Raw genomic sequence first — 22,857 nt, 5'->3', positions numbered from 1 at the left:
TACACGCATTTCAAAAATCTGGGATTTTTCTAAAGCTACAACAGTCTCGTAACTTTTTGATCACGTTTTGAAAATATAAAATTATAAAGTAAACCTCTTTGTTATTTAATTTAAAGAGCAACGTCTCAGCTCCTCAACACATCCAATTATCCCATCGCAGACAGCAGCATGGTGTTACCTACAATAAACTTTTACTGCTTTAAAACAGTTTGTTTACGCAGCGATATTTCACGTTCCACAGACTCTTTTAGCGGAAAACTGTCTTTTAAAAATAAACTATATTTTGCTAGAGCTGCCTTTTACACTTGTTCATATTAATTTTATAAGTAATGTGTTAATGTTGTTTATTTGAGTTGGGTGTATGACTTGTATTGCGTTGAGTGATGAAATGTTTTAGATCTTGTTAAACCGACTTCAAAAAGGTGGAGGTTCTCAATTCGTCTGTTTTTTTTTAATATTTGTTAGCAGAGCTTAGGACAGAATGAACCGATTTTGTTAATATTTATTCTAATACGTGAAAAAGCTGTCATTTGGTCCCATACAAATTCATCAAGTTTGGCTCCGTAGTGAAATGTTTTGAATATAGGTGGCCTTTTCATATTCTTTTTTACCTAAATTAATGTCACATTCCTTAGCAGACAAAAGAATAAATAAATTTACACCCTACCAAAGCACCAGATTTTTTAGACTAAAATCCCCCTCTAAACTGATAAGAAGTCTTTCCATACAAAATAATCTTCGTCAACCAAATCAAACAATTCAACAACTCGCAAAACGCAAATTAAAAATCGTTTCTTATTCGAACCTTCATATATAGAGATTACGAGACAGCAAACAGGTTACATCAAATACAACTTCATTGAGGGTAGATACGAAATAAAATCGAAAGGGTAAATATTGGAAGGGTAAAAATAACGTGTCATCCAAATGTAAAAATTGATTTGGGATTCGCTCCCCCTGATACAGATGTAAGATGAAAAAGAGAGTATTATGTCAGCATGGAGGTTTGTAGGTCGTGTTTACGTTATTCTGTGTGACGTTTGTAGCTGTTCGATAGGCCGCTGGTATAAGTGTTCTTTTGAGGTTATGGTGATTGTGATGGTTTGTTTGGGATATGCAGGTGAGTTATGAAGAATAGAAGGCTGACTTTGTAGTCGTGAGTAGTCAGCAGGGATTTTTAGTTCGATTATTGCCTTAGGGGCGCTACGGACCAAGAGTTTTCAAAAGCTATGGCGGTCTGAGGAAAAATAAAAAGACTTAAAACAAAGTCGCATTTCTCGAAAACGAACCACACTTATCAAAGGTTAAAAAGCTCCGGTAAACCCGATGGTGTACAAACTCATAATTCTATACATATTGTCCTACGCATCTCATGAAGTTCTTCCAAATTCTTGCACTCCTCTAAGAAGACCATTTTCTTTCTCAATTATTTATTCGTTTTTGGCGTCTTACTTTAAAATTATCGCACAATTGATAAAGTTTTTGCATCATATAATATGATCACTACCTCGCATTATATTTTTTTGAAAGCTTTCACAGCATATTGATGTTATCTACAGGGTGGCTTTATTTATTGATATATGTAAATAGGCTTACCCACTCCGGGCTCGAAGAGAAACATGCGAGCATGTATCATCTGCTTATATTTTGTAAGTTAAAAGCCACGGCCAAATATTACAGTATTTATGAAGACTTTTCGACTATCTTTGTCAGATGGTTTTGCCCGCTTTTCCGTTTCAGAAATTCAGTAATAGGAACTTTAGTTTTGGAGTTTCGCTTTCTGTCCGATCGTTTGTTAACCAGCCATAATTAACCTTGATAGTTAATCAGATGAAATTCCATAAAAAATCCATTTATGTTGCAGCTATAACGAATAATTTATAGAGTAAAATGGTGACGTTATATCGCGTGCGACTGCAATTTGCTCATCCGGTTTTGGTTCGCAACGAAACATAGATTTGATCCTTGTTAAGAACTTCTTTTGAGTAAATGACAATTAGTATGCTAAGCATATATTAATATATATCGATGTCATGCGTCACATATGTAGTTATTAATGTAGATAGCGGTGTATTCGGTCAGTAAGATACGCGACCTCGAGTGCGCGTAAGTAAACTTCCATTCAGATACAGAAACAAAATAATTGCTAAATAAATTATGCGAACGAATAAGACAAATAAATAGACGAGTTATTTTTATATTAGTAATGTGTAATGGGGATGATGATGTACTTTTTGAATGCATAAAAATAGATACGGATTTTTTATTAATTATTAATAAAAATAACAAAAATTGAACTAATTTAGGTGAATGGAACTTACGCATGACAACACGATGTGTATACATTTTAGGAAATCGTTCGTCGTTCATCAAAATCGTCACAAGCAAAACCTCTCCTAAACTTTATAGCAGTTTATCTTTGACAATTCTTGTTGTTCAGAAAAAGGGAAAAATATTTATACAAAAAGGTGTCTAACATTTTTGAATCATCTAACTGAGGTACTTAACAGAATTTTTAATTTATAAACCCAGCCATCATACCTATTACGTGTGACAAGTGAAGTTCAATTACACAAGATTTGAACAAGCCTTTACAAAAGAGTTCTTACTCTAACTAACAAACTCGTTACAGATACGGAGCCACTTAAATGCCTCTCCTGCTACACTGTTCTGTTCACCCTATAAAGGGAAAAGCGTGTAGATAAATAACAGGCTCCGGCATTTGTGTTTTTATCGTATTTGCAGTGGTTGTGCGTTATTGCCTGCTCCGCTGCCGCGCCGGCTCGCCATTGAGCGGGGATTATTTTTTAATTAGCTAATAACCCTTGAAATATCGGAATTTGTGAGCTGCCTGCTTTTTATTGAATATTTCGTTTTGTTCAAAGTTTACTCCAGTTTACTGTATTTTCATTGGAATTTACTTGCATAAGTTCAATATGGATGTAGTATGAAAAGGCAACTCAAGAAGAGCGTAATACTTTTTAACGTAACAACGTCAATTATTCCGGAACGGTTATCGAATGGCACGGAGTAATGAGGAAATCAAAAAAGAACGGCCAAAAAAGTCCCAATTCACCCGAAATAACTATTATGAGTTTCGATACAAAAATCGCTATTTTTCAATAACTCGGCAAAAAATAAGTGGACCCGATCCGCAGCGAACTAAACAATACAGTTTATGGACGAATACTCTACCTGTTTCCTGCTAGGAAACTTTTTGACAAACAAAACCCAGATCAATTTGACCCAGTTGCGAGGCTTGCATAGTTCTCGAGTAGGCTTAGACTGTACGACATGTCATGTTCTCTTCAAATATTTACTTGGATTGGAAACTTTTTGGTTATTGCATTAAGTAGATTAAAAATCATGGCTATGTGACCACGGAAGGCTTGGGCCTTTATATTTTTGTACTGGGTTTTTATTAAATCTATTTAATATATTATTATTTTTTTCGACATATTGTCCGAGATGGGCTCCTAAACTACGTAACCGAATTGAGTCAAATTTGCAGCAGTTTGATCCAACTTAAAAGATAGGATAGCTTAGTACCTATAAATATAAGGAACACTTTGAGACATATTTTTTAAAATAAAAAAAATGCTGTTAAAATATTACTTGTAACAAAAAAATCCACTTCTTTAACTTATAAATCAGATTTTCGTCTGCTTGTAAACTAGTCGGTTTCCCATCATTATTTGCTCTCAAGTTGAAGTACAAAGGGCCAAGTTGATGGCTTGGCTTATTATACGCGAGTCAGAAACAAGTTTGCCCCACTGACACAACTTCTTGACGACTTGACAGTGTTTGGGCAGAGTTCGCAACATCCTGCGAGATTTTAGGGTTGAACTTCAATCTGGAATATTGCTTCAGAAGCTATCGATTTCTTGATTTCGTTTTTTAAGTTGGATTTCAATGCTGAAATATTTCTTTTTATTTCAATTTCTGTCAGAATATAAGCTTATTTTTGCCTACCAGTTTTACTTTCATGGTTTTAAGTGATCGATGTCGCTTATTGAACGTTTATTCTAGATTTTATCCTCGATCAAAGCCCGGGGCAAGCATAACTGGTCGTCCCATAAAAATTTAAAGAGCGACCAACAATACCAGCCCTGTATTGTACGTATTGTAAAGCAGATTTCTGCCCATCCCCTTAAAAACCCGGCCTTGATACTACATATACAGACAATTCGTAGCGGCAGACATGCAGTCTGATACAAACCCATCATACTCATATTTGTTGTGTACGATGAACTAACCCGTGACCCTGGGTCAGCACAACCCACGCATTAACAAACCAAGTCAACCGAAACTAAACCTTAGCCTCTTTCAATACGACTCAAATTCATAAACAACAAGCCACACATTACAACGATACGATTTAATAAAATTATGCCACGCTAATATAGGCCGTATATTAAGAGGTATAGAGTTGTTGAGTTTCCATTGTTGTTGAATTAGTCGCTTCACCGCTAGTCTGTAGGTGTGCTGACCCTTTAGTGTGTCGTTCCAGTACCAGTTCTTGCGTAGGTCCTGTGTCTGGATAATTCTATATGACGTACTAGGTCAATAGATACTGGCTATAGTAGCTTGAAGACTATTGTGTTTCGTTAAGGGAAGTAAAACCTCTTTGCGTGACTTCACCAAGTATAATACAATGGACTGAATACGATAGTGCTCATATTATAAACAACTGTCTGTCTGGATTTAAGGTAATTCTAGATCTTTTTAATTCACTTATCTTATTTTTGTCTTCCTCCTATAAAACGAACTATTCAAAGAACAAATGTACTTGCAACAAAACAGTTTATAACTAAAATATTTCTTTGGAAATGACACAGTCAACTCAAAGCAGCAAAATTAATAAATCTCGCATTTACTCGCAAAAGACAATCTTAGACTTGAGAATTGAATCTAGTTACTGTACAAGTTTGAATGTAATAGACATTTTAATGTGCAAACTGATGACGTCAGGGGTCACGCTGCCTTCTCAGGGGTCACAAACACTTCTGAAATAAGGACAGCGCGTTATAAGGCGTAGAGCGACGTCCCGCTTTCTCACGCGAGGATATCGTGGTAGACATCCTGAAGGTTTAAATAATCGTTTCAAAGGGATACTCGTGTAAATGCATTTTGTTCGAACTCATCTACAGTCAGTTTATTTTTCTGTGCACTCTTTGTAATATTTTATTGATTTTTTAGCAGTGTTTTTTTATGTATACCTACAAGTTATCTAGTGCCTAGAAATGTCGTTTTAAACTGTGTATTTTGTGACTAGATGTGATAAAGCTATAGTTTTTCAGGAACAAGACATTTTGTAAGCGTTTTCATTGCGTATCAATTTATTTGCAATGATTGACGTAATCCTAAAAGTGATTTTATTAGAACTTCACAAATCAACTCTGCAATTAATCATTTTCGTCAGAAATTAATTAACTAACTTTCAATTGATGACATACAAATATAATTTAGAATTTTCGGCCCACCTTAATAATACAAACACCCAAGTTAAATTTTAACTTAACCAGCATATTTTAGTCGTTCCGTTAACTTAAGTTAAATTTCTAACTGGTTGTGAGATTGTCATTTTAATTAACTAATAAATAACTGAAGCCCACACACAGTACACAGTTTAGCATTAAACTATTCGATAGCTTATTTAGCCAACTTATTAAGCCATTATTAATACCCAGGGTTGTGCAAGGGGTCTACTCATATAGCAAAGACAGACGGTATAAACAATGAAATTAAATATCAGGCGTTCATCATAGTAGGTGTTTTTTAAATTAGTTTTCTGGGTGGTGCTTACAATACAAGCTTTGCTTAGTTTGACACTAGATGGCGTTGACTGAAAGTTGTGGAATATTATTACTAAAAACCCAACAAGGGCTGAACTCATTACTAGCACTGTAAGCAACTATGCAGCATATGACTTACAAACAGCCAAACTCTACATAACATTTCTAAACATAGAAAGAACTTGAAGAAGAAAACTTGCTGAAAATGAACTCAAAAACTAATTAAAGCACTTCAAAGCTATACGACTGCTGTAGGTACAGCGTAGCTCGCACTGGAGGGCCGGCCGATAAGAACTCGCTTGAGGAACACTTACAAACTTTTGTATCTGGATGAATGAATTATGTACCTTTGCTTTGACTTCGCCTCTGATTAATTTTAGCTCGGAAGTATTGTCGCAGTTGTTACTGTATGTAGGTTTTATTTAAAATCTGGAAATATTTGAACTGTTCTGTTTGACAGGACGTATAGTGACTGATAAAACGATTTAACTCGTTTTAATGAATGTTTGTCGTGATAATACTTGCTCATTTAATTTTGCAAAGTTAACAAATAATTTTGAAGACGTTTGTATGCAGGTATGTCATGATGATACTGGCTCATTTAATTTTGCAATACCTATTAAGAAATAATTGTGAAGTTTTTTTATTCATCAGCTTGTTTTATTTAATTATAATTATCAACAATGGTTGCTCATCAATATGCATCGTAGTTTAGAAGGGATGTGTTAGGAGTACATGAGCCCAAGTTAATAATTAATGCAGGTTCGATATGCTCGTACTAGTACTGGTATAGTCGGAGAGACCGATCAAACTTTATAAAGCATTTTAAAGCTGTATTGTTAATGGTGAACTTTTAAACCACTCCCGTCGCCTTATTAATAATAACTCCTATTGAATTTGATAAATAGAAGACACTTTGTATCTCTATATATATAGGATAGGCTTTCTGTTTTTTGTATGATGTTCAGTGGTTTGATATAAGTAAGTGTATGGGTATACACCGTGATTTTTTAGTCGTCTTACAAAAGCAGCCTAGTTCATGTATCTGTATGTATATACATTGCTAATATGTGACCATTCAAATGTGATCTTTGCGTTATTTAATCTCTCTTCCGTTTGTTATTACCCTGTACACAAATAACTACAATTCTTTGTAATTTGTAACTTGTTAACATTTTTTTGAATACTAAATCTTAAGACGTAAAAAGAAATAAAACTATTCACGTATTTATTATTTGGAATTTAATTTCAAATTAACTAAGATCAGTGAACTTCGTACATGTTCCAATTATAGTTATTTTTTTATAAAAAGCCAAATTATTCAAATCCAATTAGTAGATGTAATTAAAATGTTAAAGCCATATTTCTTTTGAAAAAGTACAATATTAAAAGAAAATACAAAATAAATAGTATTGTGTCTGGTCAGGAGATTGTTATTTTAATAACTAGTAAGAATATTAATTATTTTTATGTTTTGGCAAAAGTTTTATAAGTACTAACATGTATAATCTAAGGATCCAAAAAGAGTTTTTAATCATATCCTCATACAGCAGTTTAGTAAATCAAACTTAAATTAAAAGCCTATTTAGCAAAATAATACATAATTTACGGGACGGACGAAATCGACGTGCTTAATAATATTTATTTATTTACTAAGTTTAGTATCATTGTACCTAACCAACGAAATAATACAAAGAAAAATATTTTGACAGAATTAACTACAAAACAATACCTATTGTTCCTAACACCAAGCCTACACTGAAGTTCTAAAATCCGTTGATAGTTCACACATTCGGATCTCATCCGGTATCACATCTGTGTAATCCGGATAATATCGGATCTCCCCGAGGAGTCCGCTAAGTTCCAAACTGATTTGTCTTTAAGACAGTTTAGATTGGCCGAATTAATTTTCTATAGAGGCTTACGACGTCAGACCCGGTGGGGTATACGGTACGCACTGACACAATGGTGTCAGGACGAAAATGAACTGTGGACTTGAGAATTATACGTATGATGAAATACGAAGACTTTTATTTTGTAATTGATGTGTCGGGAAACATTTTCCGTAGGTCTAGTGGTTAGTGGCCCTGATTGCTATACCATAGGTCGTGGGTACTATTCCCACCCAAGACAAACATCTGTGTGATAAGCACGACCATTTTTTCTGCGTCTGGGTGTAATTTATCTATATTATGTATGTATTTAGAGGTATAAAATTATGTTTATCAGTTGTCTAGTACCTATAATACGAAATTTGCTTAGTTTGACACTAGATGGCGTTGTGTGAAATGTTGTAGAATATATTTTTATTTCAAAATTTTCCTTCATAATTTATCCATATTTTAACCTCTACAATATACTAACGAATTCGCATATCGCAAACACATTCCTCTGAATAATCTAAAGAACCTTAAGGTGGTTATACGAGATATCCGCTTTGTAATATTCGATTTAAATGCATGCAGGCAGGCAGGCACCTGGCGTGCATGTGTATACTAAATGGCGAGGTGTTATGGGTCAATCGAGTTAGTAAGTTGGCAGGCTGTCTTGTCCCGAGATATGTAGGACCCGTAATTTGAACTGTACTTGGTGTTTAGTGTTGTGATGCAGGCTTCCTTGATTAAAAAGGTTCTACTCGTTGTCATTTAAATTGTTTCGTACCTAAAAGGAGTTTAAATATAGGAACGAAGAACTTCCGTAGCTAAATATCTGTTTGTTAAAGCTTACAAGTTTTTGACAGCTCTAAAATTTGCTTAGTGAAACTTTTTGTTTTTGTAGTTTTTACAATTGCTGCAACAGACATCAATATCACCTGAAATTCCAACTCTCTACCTATCACGGTTCATGAGATACAGCTTCATAACTGACGGACACGCGGTCAGGTCAGGTCTACTTTTTTACCCTTTGGCTATCAAATTATAAAAATAATGCATTTGAATGATAGTCATGAGATTTTGTCAGATTCAGAACAAATCCTGATCTTTTAAGTCACCTCAAATCTTCGTTTTAAGTTAATTTTTCTTCAAATTAAGTTGTTATGATATGAGCAAAATATTTTATTAATAATACCTACTTACACTAATTTATTAAAAGCCTTTACGAGCGTTATGACAACATAAGACTAACTAACTTGTGCTTCGGGCAATTTTGTCTACGAACAGAATGCAAAAAATAATTTTAATATTTAACTTTAAAATGCTTTTAGTATGATAGTTTTAATTTGTTTTTCTCTGTTTATGAGTAGTTTGTAAACTGTTTTTTTTATTGTATTCTACAATGCCAAAACAACCATTCTTTATTAGTCTTTGGAGGTCTGCCCATGTCTATTAGCGACCCTAACTTTATACTAAAGTGCATATAGTTGTAAATAGTATGGAACTCTTTATGTGCGAGAGCGACTCTTGATGGTTGTTATTCATCACTAGCTGTTGCCCGGACTTCGTCCGCGTGTTTAGAAGATATAAGTTAGGAATTTTTGGATGGAAGCCCTCAAAGATGTTTTTTCCACATTTTAAATTGTATCTTCGCTCCTATTATTCGCAGCGTGATAGTATATAGCCTAAAACCTTCCTCGATGAATGTTCTATTCAACACAAAAAGAATTTTTTAATTTGAACCAGTAGTTCCTGAGATTAGCGCGTTCAAACAACCAAACTCTTCAGCTTTATATGTTAAGTATAGAGTGTAGATATAGATTTTTGAGATTGCTCGAATGTGTTTGTACAACTATAAAATACACATTTATACTTATTTATATGACAACAGAAAAGAGAACGTCAAATAAAATAATGGCCAGTTTGTAAATTGCATTTGAATTTAGAGTAGAATAGAATGTTCTGGAATGGAAATTTGAATTGACAGTTTACGACAATTGGAGGGTTGGAGGTAGAAGACGCCATTTTAAAGTAATGCTTGTGTATTTTTTCCTAAAAATAACTTATATTTGATGTTAAATGTGATTATTAACAAAACATCTTATGACACGCCTTGCAATAGTACATACATACTTAAAAAAACAAAAATACTTCACATAAAAATGAACAGAAACTTGTCAATCGCTGTACCGTTAATACTTAACTAGTCGTGATTGCCATAGGTTCGTCCCAAAGGACTGCAATACTTTGAATACACGAAAATCATAAAAACCCGAAGGTATGAAAGTTCTTTGAAACGTTCCGCGGTAGGCCGCGCGGAAAATTAATATGGGAGACATTTGATGGTAGCGGAAATATTCGTCTTTGCATCGATGTTTTTACATGTATTTTGTTTATTTGTGAACGTTTGCTAAGGAAAGAAGAAACATCATTCTGTTAAGGTTGGAAATGAGAAAATTTTTGTGAAAGTTCGTTTTGAATCGGTTGAATTTGAATTTTTGCGGTTGAATTGATATAGTCTAATGATGAGTGAACTCCTTTGACTGCACGAGACGTTAGCAGAATAAGGTTTTGTAGTGTCTATGGGAAAGTTGTTTAATCCTCTCGCTTTACACAATACCAAACCTCTACAGTCACAGCTTTAAAATATACGACGTAACTTATCAGTAGCACATAATAAACCAACTATCCATCAGATAAAACTTTCGTTCGTCTGTAATATAACCGTTTCTAACTGCAGAACGGTCAGCATTATTACGACTGTGTCCAACTTTCGCCACATTCGATAATCTGCAAGTTTTTCCCTGCAGCCCGATGTGGGTCAAGAGAAAACTCGGAAGGGGACCGTTTAGGCCGGCTGCACGCCCGCGTACGTGCCGCGATTCTTGATCTATCCCCGTATTTTGTGACGCGTCGTGTAATTTTCATATAAATGTGTATTCTTGGACGGAGGCCCAAGTGATCTTATCTTATATTTTATTTGTGACTGCATTAAGTCCAGCGTGGAAGAAGCCTATGTCTTTTTTAATATGATTGAACTACACTAGTAACGTACTGAAGTTCACGTAAAACAACTTTTTTTGTGTCTAAGCCTATATTTTAATTTTCAAAAGAAATTCGATTGAAAAAAGGCGGCTTTGAAATCAATAAAATCGTAATTTAAATAAACAGAGCTGGAATTAAAATCAATTAAGTTTAAATAGTTTTCGACAAATCCTACTATTGGGTTATGTGTTCCACGAATATATAATATGGGATTGGCAGAGGCTTACGTCTGCAGATTATCTCCAATTATAAGTAATACGAACTGAATTTGCTCGAAATGTTTATCTAAGTCCAATTAACAAAATTAATGAAAAAGTATTTTTATATGAAATCGCAGAATCTGATGTTTGTAGTCAGCCAGTCACCCACACAGTCATGTTCCATCTGTGTATTGTGATGCATCTGTGTTCTATGTTGACGGATGCAATGTGTGTGTCGATATTCCCCGTTGCGAATGTGTGAGTGAGTGAATTCCCTACATTTTTGAGTGTATGTTACGCTCGTGTGAGTTTATGCGACTGGCGTGTATGTGTGCGTGTTTTTCATGTTACGTGTATATGTGTGATACGTTCTGCGGTGTATGGAGTGCCGTTTGAGGGACCCAACAACTGATGGATTGTTTTTCTCTCTAGAGACGTGATTCGCTTTATGTATGAACTGTTGTGTGAATCTGGCGACGGCGACGGTGCTTCCCCATGTGTTATTAATTATTTAGCGTTTGTGTGTGTGCGTGGAATGGGTTCTGTGGTGTGATTAAAATTGTACGTGTGTGGCGACGAAAAAGTGCGATGTGCCGTTCGGGATTCATATTTTTGGCTGAATTTCCATCGCACTCTTTAGCGTAGATAATACATTTGTAGCCTTGAAGATTCTGCTTACGTATCACTGAATAACTGAGCAATAGTATTATGTAGAGAAATGCGAGCTTTCTTGTATATATTTTTTTTACACCAGTTTGCAGCTTTCCATCTTTGTTTTTGCAAATCATTTGCATTACAGTAATCTTGTACAATTTTCTATACCTACTTGTTCTATTTAAATTTAATCTTTCTTCTATACTAAACATGTTTTCCTTTTTCCAGATTCATGTCATGCGCTGATTTCATACGCAATGCTATCTGATACAAGTAAGTTAAAACTGCATTACTCTTCTTCATTCATATTAACAAAAACCATCCTTCAAATTTTATAACTTAAAATAAGCCAAAAACAAAACAAAATTCTTGGTAATTTTACAAAATGTTGGAGTAAACCAATCAGTCTATGTAAAAGTAAAAATCACCCCTAAAGAAACAAAAAGGAATAATAATAATAATAGTATTCATTAAAATATTTAACAAAAAATTTACTCCAAACATGCTTAACGAGAAAGAAAACTATTTTTAAACGAAGTTTATTGCTTTTTTATTATGAATTCTTTCCCTTTATAATAAATCACACCCCCCTCAAAATACTTTTATTTAATTATTAACATCGTAAAAATCTCAAAAAATCAGTAACGTACGTGCAAGTAATAACAAGAACTTAAAAAAACCTATAAAAACCATCGAAATGGGAGCGATATAAAGATAAAAGTTAAATCCGTCAGTCAGCTAGTTAATTAAATAATATTAAACATGTATTTGCCTGTATCCAAACAATGAAAACTCTCAAACATAAACTGTCTTAAAGTGGCCGGGGCTTATGACGTTACGAATTCTCAAAATTAATACATGGAAGCGACGTCACGAGTAATTTCCATTTACTGTAATTTGAACAATTTATGTTTTTGAGACAAGAGAAAGAAATACGTATCCGTTACTGTCCCTATCCTAGAATCCCTATTATCATCATACCATCAAGTTTCATCAACATTTATCGCACTAGCACTTATGAAACAAATCCCCTCGATCACAAGCGATCTCGAGACAATTACTAAACTTGCATCGATTAGCTCCCGCATAATTTATTCAGCAGTATCTATCATCTAGACTCGGTTATTTGTCCCGCGGGACGGGTCTACTTATACTTGCCAGAAACGATTAACTGAATAACTCCGGAGCCGCGGTTTGAATTAACTTAGATGCTAGACCCCTCTTAGTTTTTAAATGAGGATTAGATCAAGTGTATTTGTTTAGATTGTTTTGTTTGTTTGGTTAGTTTTTTATGTAGTTTTTTCGTAGTTATACATTTAATGTACTTAGTATGTAGTCTTCGCCTACAATAGTTAACAAAAATGTTTAATACTCATTGAGTCGCCCAAATACATATATGACGGCGAAAGTCACGTGATGTATTGAAATAAAATTTTAATTACTTTCCCCTAGGTTGTCGATGCGATTTACTAAACTATTTCAATATCTTAGCCTTTAGGATATAGCCTAATTGTCGAGCCTTGCTGAAATAAAAACAAATATTGTTCACAAAGTTTTAATATCTGCATGAATATGAGAATAAAATACCTATCTTAAAATAATAAACGCTACAAGGGTAAGTGAACTTGCCTTTTTCCAGATTCAGTGCAAGCTGCGGCCAGTTTAACACGTGCCCGTGTAATCCTGGATCAATAGCCGGGATCCCGGGATCCCCGCATTACTGGCAGCTACAGGCTGATCCGTCAGTCAACAGTTTACTGGCATTTCGTGCCTAGTAGAAGATTGTTTGGCATTTTCAGGACTAGATCTGTTGTGGTGTTGGTAAGCTAAGTCAACCTTTACAGAAATTGCATGATTGGTGATAGTTGTTATCCAGAAATTGATAAAGAGAACGTTAATTTCAAGGAGATATTGTCTATACATTATAGCACGTTATTTAGAAACAGAAATGCTATAGGTTACGCTAGGGACTTAAATAATTCTTGAGTATTTTGTACATAAAACATCTTTCAAGATATTGGAATTGAAGCAACTGTTTAAAAGTTCAATTGTTCGCGACAGGTAATTCTCTATATACCATGTCTCTTACAACACGTCTTGTGATATATATGTATGTATAAACATATATCAAGAAAATGGTATAGCATACCGCCATCTACATACACTTACCGTAAACTTTCACATATTAATTGAAGAACTTTGGAAGCGACACATCAATTAACCAGGGCACTTGACCCCTCTATTAATGTTCGGATTAGATCCCATAATTATATTATTAACTTGACAAACTTTGTTTATGTTAATAAGCAAAGTTTTTATGTTAAATACGAACGACCGCTGTTATGTTGTTTTATTATACAACTTAAGTTTTGCGGTTCATTGTTAATTTAAATGATTTTGATGGCTTCTTTGGTGTTTTAGTCGCGCGGCTGGCTCCCAGGGGTGGTGTTTAGGTTTGGTTTGCAAATTTTGCAGATTACTGCAGATAAAATCTTTTGAAGTAAAATTGTCGATTTGACTCATTTAAGCTTAGTAAAGCCAGGTCTATAAATAAACGCTTCTAATGATATTTTGATTGCTATGGGTATTAGATGGCGTGCTAGGAACTGATGACTAGAACTGTGTTTTTTATCATGTTAAAATTTGAGTCTATTAGGTATTATTGAATTATATTTCCAAATACCTGATATTAAAAACCCATAGCACCAGCTTTACCATCAAAACAAATATTCAATTTCGCAGGAAATCAAAGCATCCCACATGTGGGTACTTCGTGCGGGGATAGCGCAGGCGCGACTTAACAAAACGCTCCTGAATCTGCGTCAGGCCTACATCCCCGCTTTTGCCTATTTCTCATCTCAGGAGTTATAACACCCACATCCTCCGTCAATGACACACCGACCGTAAAACTCAAAGAAAATCATAATACAGAGGTAGATATGAAAAATATGAATATTGCGAGAGAAATGCTCGACCGGCGAGGAATTTAATATATTCCACGGAGCTAATAAGTGTAGGGCTATGGAAAAACTTTATTATTGAACGATAAATGTATAAGAATTCATTGGTCTGCTTGTCGCTCGAGCGCGGCCTCGGAATTGCGACGCTACGGCAAATTGATGAGGCTATTTTGTAAGTTTATTTATTTTATGTTAAGTGAAATAAATGGGTGTTGCTTCTTTGTAAGACAACATGTTTTTGGGGAGATCCTCAGCTTTTTAGATCTGTAGAAAGCAGGTTACAAATCGCTTAGTTTATCTGTTTGGAAGTGATACTTGCACACGAATGTATTTTTTTTTATGCATGTATTGGTGACACATGAACCGAATATAAAACCAGCGCTACAATTTATTTGAAGTACTAAGATTCATAACCCTACACCACAAAATTGATTTATATAAAGTTATCAATTCGATTTGTCATTTAGTTTCATATTTCATACTAGCTGACCCAGCAAACGTTATTTGAATATTTTTTTTTCTAGTTGTGGGTATGTTTTTTTTATTGCCACATTATAAAAAAAATAAAAACAAACAATTTCATCCAAAAAATAAAATATTTTTTTTAGTGTGAGCAACCCTTATCACTTAGTGGTATGAAAAATAGATGTTGTTCTATTCTCAGACTTACCCAATATGTGTACAAAATTTCATAAAAATCGCTCGAACCGTTTCGGAGGAGTACGGTAACTAACACGGGAATTTTATATATTAGTTTTAAACTTCAAACCTCAGTAAAAAATATCAATTTTCAACTGTGGGTGACATATATTATAAGCGAGTTCAAAACCGAAATCCAAGTGTAAAATAAAATACACGCCATTACTCCCTATATTCGCCATTATGCCTTTGAATTCAGTTAAATATTGGCTTTTAAAGGCACATTTTTATAAGCACGACAAACACATAATGAGGGAAGGTAAGTTTGAACGTTCACGGGTCGTCGCGCGCGGGGACTGCCTGACTCCAGCCTGATTGCTGCGCAGACTTCAATATGCTGTTTATTTAGAACATTGCAATCTTTTATAAAGTTAAAGAACGAAATAACTTGTTTGTGTAGAGAACGGAGTTATTCTCATTTTTTTTCTTAAGCTCTTCGTTGGTGATAGAAGTTCGTTTTTCATAGCAGATATCTTTTTTTTAATAGATCACAACTCAGCAAGGTGATCAGTTCAGATTGTGGCTCTGATAATTGCGAAAAGTAAAGAAACACCAGCTGTTGTATTTAGAGATTGATTATTTCAATTTGTGCCCAGGAGATCTTACAAAGATTTAAATCATATGAACGAAGATTAAAAAAAAGCGTTCGTGGATCACAAACATCATTGTCCTACGTGGGATTTGAACGTGCGACATGTCATGCTTGCTGTGCACTCGACTATCCGTGCAATGTTTATGAACATGACCGGTCTGAGGGAATCACATTTCTTTTTGAACATAGTAACCTCCTTGTAAAGTCTAAATTCCTATACGAAAACACATATATTATAATATTATAGTGTGGAGGAAATGTTTGACTTGTCGATGCAGGTATTGTGTATAATTTGGTCAGCGTTCAAACAAATAGTATGCATTTAGCACATCATCAATGTTTGTGGTTTTGTATAACATATGGTATTGTATGTAACACTAAATTGACAGGAAATACTTGTCTATAAGCGGTTTCAAAGACATCTATAAAGTGACACTGGTTCTATAACTTAATTCTTAGAAGTTGTGTGTATGATTATATTAAGTTTAAATTGTATAAACAAATTTGACGCGTAGAAAGATTGACGTTTCAATGGTTGGATTTGCAACAAACCTTAAATGGAACTAACAACAATTTTCTATCAAACAGTAAGAACGAGACCTTAGTGCGATATATTTCGACGCCAACGCCATCTATCGAGGTTGGCGAAAAACTTCAAATTTTTTGTTGGTGTTTTGTTCACCAACACAAGTGTTACATTTTTTGCAATGGTGGTGTTTTTTTAAGGTGTGGTAGGCCCTATAGTATTCAGTATCCAAACGTAAATTAACATTAAAGATTATAAAATCTAGTTATTTTTATTCAGAAATAAAACATTTCGGCTCTCGAGAAACGTGAAGTTGGTGTTTTTGTGACTCTACTTTATACAAGTTTTCATTATTGAAACATACATTCAAATTAACAGTGATCAATGATACATATCAATTAATTTTTGAAATTGTACGTTATTCGTTATTTAGATGCACGAGTGTTATTTGTGAAATAGCTGCAATACTTGGTCAGTTCCACGAAACATAATTTGGTGTTGTTGCGCATAATGCATAGTGTATTGAATACCGTGTATCAACTATTGCTTTTAAAGAATAGGTTTTTTTTTTCAAATGAACTGCATACGAATTGTAATGGAGCTAGCAATTAAAGTATCGGATTCGATGAGATATGAAATGTCTCTTTGCAGATTACTTTTGTATGGTATATTGATATGTAAGAAGAATTGCATATGAAATGTTTTGAGTACTTTTGAGTATTAACAATTTTAAACGTACAACGTTAATCCTTTGATATATCAAAAATTTATAAACGAAAAGAGCTTCAGTATTCGCAGTTCCCCACTGAAAATATTTAATATTTCCGCACATTTTATTATAAGAAATTCTTCCTATTCATTCTCGGCTAAGTATTTTCTATACCCGCACTACATATACGTTCGTTTCGCGAGGCTAAGAGGCTATACTTCAGTGGGCTATTGTTGCTGATTTCCCGTACATTGTCACCGGCCACTTGATTTGAGTTCCCTTCCTTTAGACGCCGAAATAGACCGCCTTTGTGTAGATTGAGGTGTCATGGCGCAGGTTTATTGGTAACATTTTGGAAATCGTGCCGGCGGCGAGATGTATACACACCGGATGACGTTTGGTACTCACCTGTGAGCTTTAAAAAGATCAATGAAAAATCTTAATAGTATTCTTTTTTAATTAGTTAATATATGGTTTTCGATTTGGCATTGATAAATTGCAATTTTCAAAATGCAAAATGTCTTTTGTTTGTCGTCATTGGCATTAATAGTTAAGAACCCTAGTTAGTGGTTGGTAAGATAAAAGGGTTCTAGAGTTCAGATTAGCAGTCGGTTCATAAAAATTACGGAGTTAAGTTTAATCCTGTGACAACAAAACCAAGTCCAACATAGGTTGTTTAAAGTCTAAAAAGCAGGTTTAAATTAAAATAATGTTTGGTTAGCATCAACATAGTCATACTCAATCAAAAAATTAGATAGTTCAACAAAATGCAAACCATTTCGATAGACTCAAATCAAGATGATACCTTTGACCAACAGCGATTTACTTATTCATCAGAACCATATTTAATTAAAACTGATCCTGTCCACAAAGCAAAATTCAATTCGAAACTAATATGCGAAATAATTAGTTCCATAATGATCACCTACAGACGCATATCAAAACGCTATTGTGACGTCAACGCATGTCATTATAAACAGCAATGTCAACAAATTATTCCAATTGATATTTTCCAATCTAGTTAAAGTTAAATTAAGATTTCGTTAAACAACCAATCAAAAACAACTGTTATTGTAATTGTATTTGTTTTAGTAGTGAACATGTTGTTCTTTATTAATTTATTGCCAGATATTTGTTTGAACGTTTATCATTTTAATGTTTAACGAAATATTAATGTGTATTTTTTGCTGCGTGCGGATTTTGATTTTACGGTTAGCAAACATTTAAGTTTAGGTGTTAAATTATTGTAAATATTCTGTATGAAATTCTGTTTGTCATGGGATGATTTATTCGTTAGTTTTATCTACAGTAAATACAATTATTTTAGGCCTGTTTCAATGGACGAGTATTGCTGCTAAAAAGCAAGATAAAAATTGCATTTTTTTTTATATCTTGAAGCTTTTTATGGTCTAAGTAACTCAAAATTTAAATACAACGCAGCTATATTATACATACTCTGTTTGATAAACGTATCTTATGTATGCTTACGTAATATTACTGATGTAGGTACAGCTATATCTTGCCGGTAAAGGTGTACAACATTAGTTATAGTTAATGAGAGTGGTTAGATGCAGGAAAACTCACAGAAAAACTCTCGTGATCTTCTTTATATAAAGTTTTGCGTTCTCCCCGTATGAAACATGTTTAAACAGACTTCGATCATACTTACAATATTTGTATGTTTCATACTTTAATACAACACAACTTTCTGTGCTTGATAAGAAATAACATTCAACGAAATAATAAATTTACCATACAATAGTGTAGGATCGACAGTAGCAAACTTATGTACGAGAGGTTCAATTTTGATTTTATAAAATATGATTGTTTCTATAGTTAAAAGTGCTATTAAATATAATACAAGTATGAAACACTTTATAGAAAGCTTAGCAAAATAAATAAAATTTATCTATATTTCTCAAGCTTTATGAGTAAAACAAAAGCGAGACGTCTCCAATATCATGTTGCAGAAGTCGATATATATTTTTTCTATTACCTGTCCGATAACACGAGCCGCTGTAAATGGCGGAAGGGTGTTAAATTTTTAAATTAAACCCCATTTAATATCGTCGTAAAGGGTACCGTAAAGTGAAGTAACGCCGGGTGACTTCTGATGATAAACTTTGACGGAGTGGCTTCGTGGTTCACAGTGTGGGGATTTGTGTTGCAGGTTGATTTTGATTTTGCTTTTATTTTTTGTGTGACTATGATGACTGGTGAGTATAATACTTTTTGGAACTTTAAGAATAATAGTCGTAAAACTGTCTTGGGAATATTTTTTTGTAAATTAAATACAATGTAGACAGAGCTTGTTAGTAAATACTAAAAAATGATGTTAAAGAAACGGCATGTAAAAAAAATGCCTGTCTACTTAGATCACCAATCAAACCAAATAATTGACAACTTTGGTAACATTAAAACCCAAATATCGTTCTAAAAAAGTAACCGTAAACGAGCCTTGGCCCCACAGTATGCAGAGTAAACCTACTCTCTAAGAATTCATAAATCCAGCTCGAGCCAAGTTTTACGCCACGTTTTAAAAGTCCAGCGCAAAGGTGGCAACACTTACGTTACTTTGGAAGATAAATTTACTTCGTTTAAAATCAGGAGCGTCTTGTGGCCAGTGTTGCCAGTTCGCTACGTACTAGACCCGCTATAACTTCGTTAATATTAAGTCCTAAGCTGCTTGTGGGTTAAATAAAGTTTTATTAGAATAGAGGTTTATTATGTGTTGTTGTATCTTCTATTATATGATGTGTATAAGATAGCGGTTCTAAATGTATTATGATAGCTAAATTACTAATTAAATGCTTACATTAAAAATAACTTGATCAATGAATGAACGTAAGAAAAAGAATGGATTGTTTCGTTACTGTTATTTGTTGTATCACTGCTTAACTGTTAACGAAATGAGCAAAAATATTTAAATTTACTCTCGTCCGCTTAGTTTAGGTATATATCGGAAGCCGTGGCTCAAAAAAATATTAATTTGATCACACATTACATTTTATATCATACCGTACCGAAAGCTATACATCGTCTATGAGTGCTCTTTTATAGACTGTCATGCACGCCGCACATGAAGCTATTATTATTAGTATCAACTGGACACAGCCCTCTCCGCTCCCCACAGCTCTCCGCTCCTCCAAACTCCCTCTGTATTTTAACTCCTGTATATTTTAATCTAAAGCCGGCCTCGTCACGGTCCGCAGTTTTTGCGATGCCTGAATAAACAGATAAATAGTGAAACTGGCTTCGAAACTTCCATTTTCTCATTTTTCGTTTACAAAGCACTTGAGATGGTTTTAACGATTCTATTCATTATTTTTTGAGTGGTTAGCTGGGTAAGCATTTAGCGGTGTTAAGGTTCATCTTATTTTTCTTGCTTAGGTACGTATTGTTATGAAATATAGGTATATATTACACCGCTCTACATTATGTTGTGTTCTAAATTGATAGGTGGAAAAAATATTGTCTTTTTAACCGACATCAAAAAGAAGGAGATTCTTGATTTTTGATAGTGTTTCTAGAGAGAAAATTCCATAAAATATTCATGATATTGAAACGGTAATAGAAAAGTAAATAAAACTACAATTAACTGTTGTTGAAACAAACGTGTCGATAACTGGTTTTTGTGAATATCTGACGAACGCATGTGAGCATGTAAACAGGTCAATTTGTTTGCTGATTTGTTAGTTGTGATGTTATATGGTCAATATTTGTAGAATTGTGTATTAATACTAGGCGATTGGTGTTCAACAATTTATAATTGAATTACTCCTCAATTTGAAAAAGTTTCCATCTTTTTAGTGATTCCCTATTTTTCCATTGCGTTTTTCATCTCTTAACAAAATCAAGAAGGTGAACCAAATTTTAGAAAATCCATGAAAAATATTTTACTCGACATTGCTTAAAATAAAACGTTATAAACTCTTTAGAAACTAAACCCTTTTAAACCATCTTACATTAAGTGAAATATTATATTTACGAAATAGAAGTACAAACTAAGAAGCAAGATATAATAATAAAGTTCCTATTTTCTAAGGAAGCTTAAACTAGTATTTTACAGAAACGTTTGAGTCGTCCTCCGGGAGTTGAGTACACGTTCTATCCAAATATACGAGTTTGTACGCAGGAGGGGGGTTAAGACATCTCTATAGAGATTATCGTACTACGACTTGTGTGTAGTATATGGTCTTATACATACATATGTGTATATAGGAGTAGCTTCGGGATCTTTGATGCAGAACGCAGGTTAACCTGAAAATATGGTGGAACAGATATTTTTATATGAGGACAGAGATAGCTTGAGTTGAGGTCTTCTTTAATTTATGTTGCCTTTAATATTATAGAGCTTTAGCTTTATTGAAGGAGGCATGAGAAGTGAGGACGTCAGTAATAAGTTACAAGCTATATTTGAAAGGAAGGTTTAATTGATCAGAGTCACGTCAGATAACTTCAACTAAAAATATAAATAGTAAAATAAATATCTTGATTCAAATCGAGTCCTATAAAAATAAAATACCGAACTTGAATATATCGATATAAAAACAACAAAGAGAGGCTTCGCATCTAAATTACATAAGATAATGTAATATTTGGGCTCAAGAATCTAACTTACTACAATTTTCCCATTCCACTAAACCGTCCCACTGGAAGCTGAAATTTGAATGAAAATAATAACGTCCGCTTCGAGCGGCGCCGGGGGATTCCGCATGTGTGCCCGGACTGGCCAAATATTCACGCTTCACCGGGGCAGGGCAGGCAGAGACGCGATACACTACAGGAGTATTAATGTAAATACTGCAGCAAATGTTGCTGTTGGATGCAGTAAATATGGTTGTGTAAATCATGTAGTTAGAATTACTGGTTGGGCTTATAGTCAAGTATTTAGACCGTTGGTGATGCAATGTTTTGGTTCGTAATAGTTGATTTTATAATTCTGTTTAGGTCTTTAATGGCGATATTGAATGTTTTAACCACTTTGATAGTATGTTGATACATGATTGTCTAGACGGGTATGTGAAAAATGGTGAAAGAAAGACATTTGACACAAGGCACTATTATAATTCGGGGTCTAAAAGTAGAATGTTAGATTTTTCTGCACCTGCATTTTTAGCAAATGATTATTTTTTAGGGTACTAAGATAAAGAGTTTATTTATAACTGAGGCCCTGCTGCCTGTCTTTGCGTCAAGAGGCTGTATCATGATATGATAGTTCTGCAGTTTATTACAACACTAATATATTTATTTGTCACTCAACCAATTTCTTCTTCTTTAGTCTATTTCTGTAGACTCAGTGCCGCAAGTCCAACTCGCTCTTGACTGGTTTTTCAATTTCATTCAGGCCATCATAGCAACTTGGATAAAACGTGACATTATTACCTATAATTAAATTTTAATGCAATACCTGTATAAAATACGGTATCATTGTAGAGTATTTTTAGTGTGTGTACAAAGCAACATGTAGCGATGTGTGTATGTGTGTGTGTGTACGTGGGGGATTGCAGTTTGCGCGCTCCGGCACCTGCGTGAAATCGTGACGCCTTAGTACTGAGGCACAGCGGGGGCGGCGACATGTGTCTCAGTGATTTTAGTTTAGTAGAACAAGAGTAAAGAGTTCTGTAATATAATTATGATGTTTTAGTAGTTTAGTCGCTGAGTTGCTATTTAGAGGAAAATCGAAATTTGAAGTTTGGTGCTTATTTTTTAAGGTGATTATGCGTAGATCATGGCTTAGAGAGAAGTAAGTTGGCTTGCAAGACAAAAGTCATTCCGTTCCTTCGATACCTTTGCCTAAGGC

At 34.1% G+C, this 22,857-nt stretch overlaps 1 protein-coding gene across 1 annotated transcript in view; it reads left to right on the top strand.

Annotated features, from left to right (window-relative positions):
* Positions 1–22,857, top strand: part of LOC113504440 (disintegrin and metalloproteinase domain-containing protein 11) — a 385,396-nt gene that overhangs the window by 43,586 nt on the left and 318,953 nt on the right. The window contains exon 3 of the mRNA XM_026886724.1: positions 11,797–11,841. Coding sequence (XP_026742525.1) covers positions 11,797–11,841 — 45 coding nt within the window. The remainder of the gene's footprint in view (positions 1–11,796; positions 11,842–22,857) is intronic.

The sequence above is a fragment of the Trichoplusia ni genome, chromosome 22 (assembly GCF_003590095.1).
Source record: "Trichoplusia ni isolate ovarian cell line Hi5 chromosome 22, tn1, whole genome shotgun sequence".
In the NCBI taxonomy this organism is placed as follows: Eukaryota; Metazoa; Arthropoda; class Insecta; order Lepidoptera; family Noctuidae; genus Trichoplusia; species Trichoplusia ni.
Note: the sequence above shows the minus strand (reverse complement) of the source record. Positions and strands in the feature narration are given on the sequence as shown.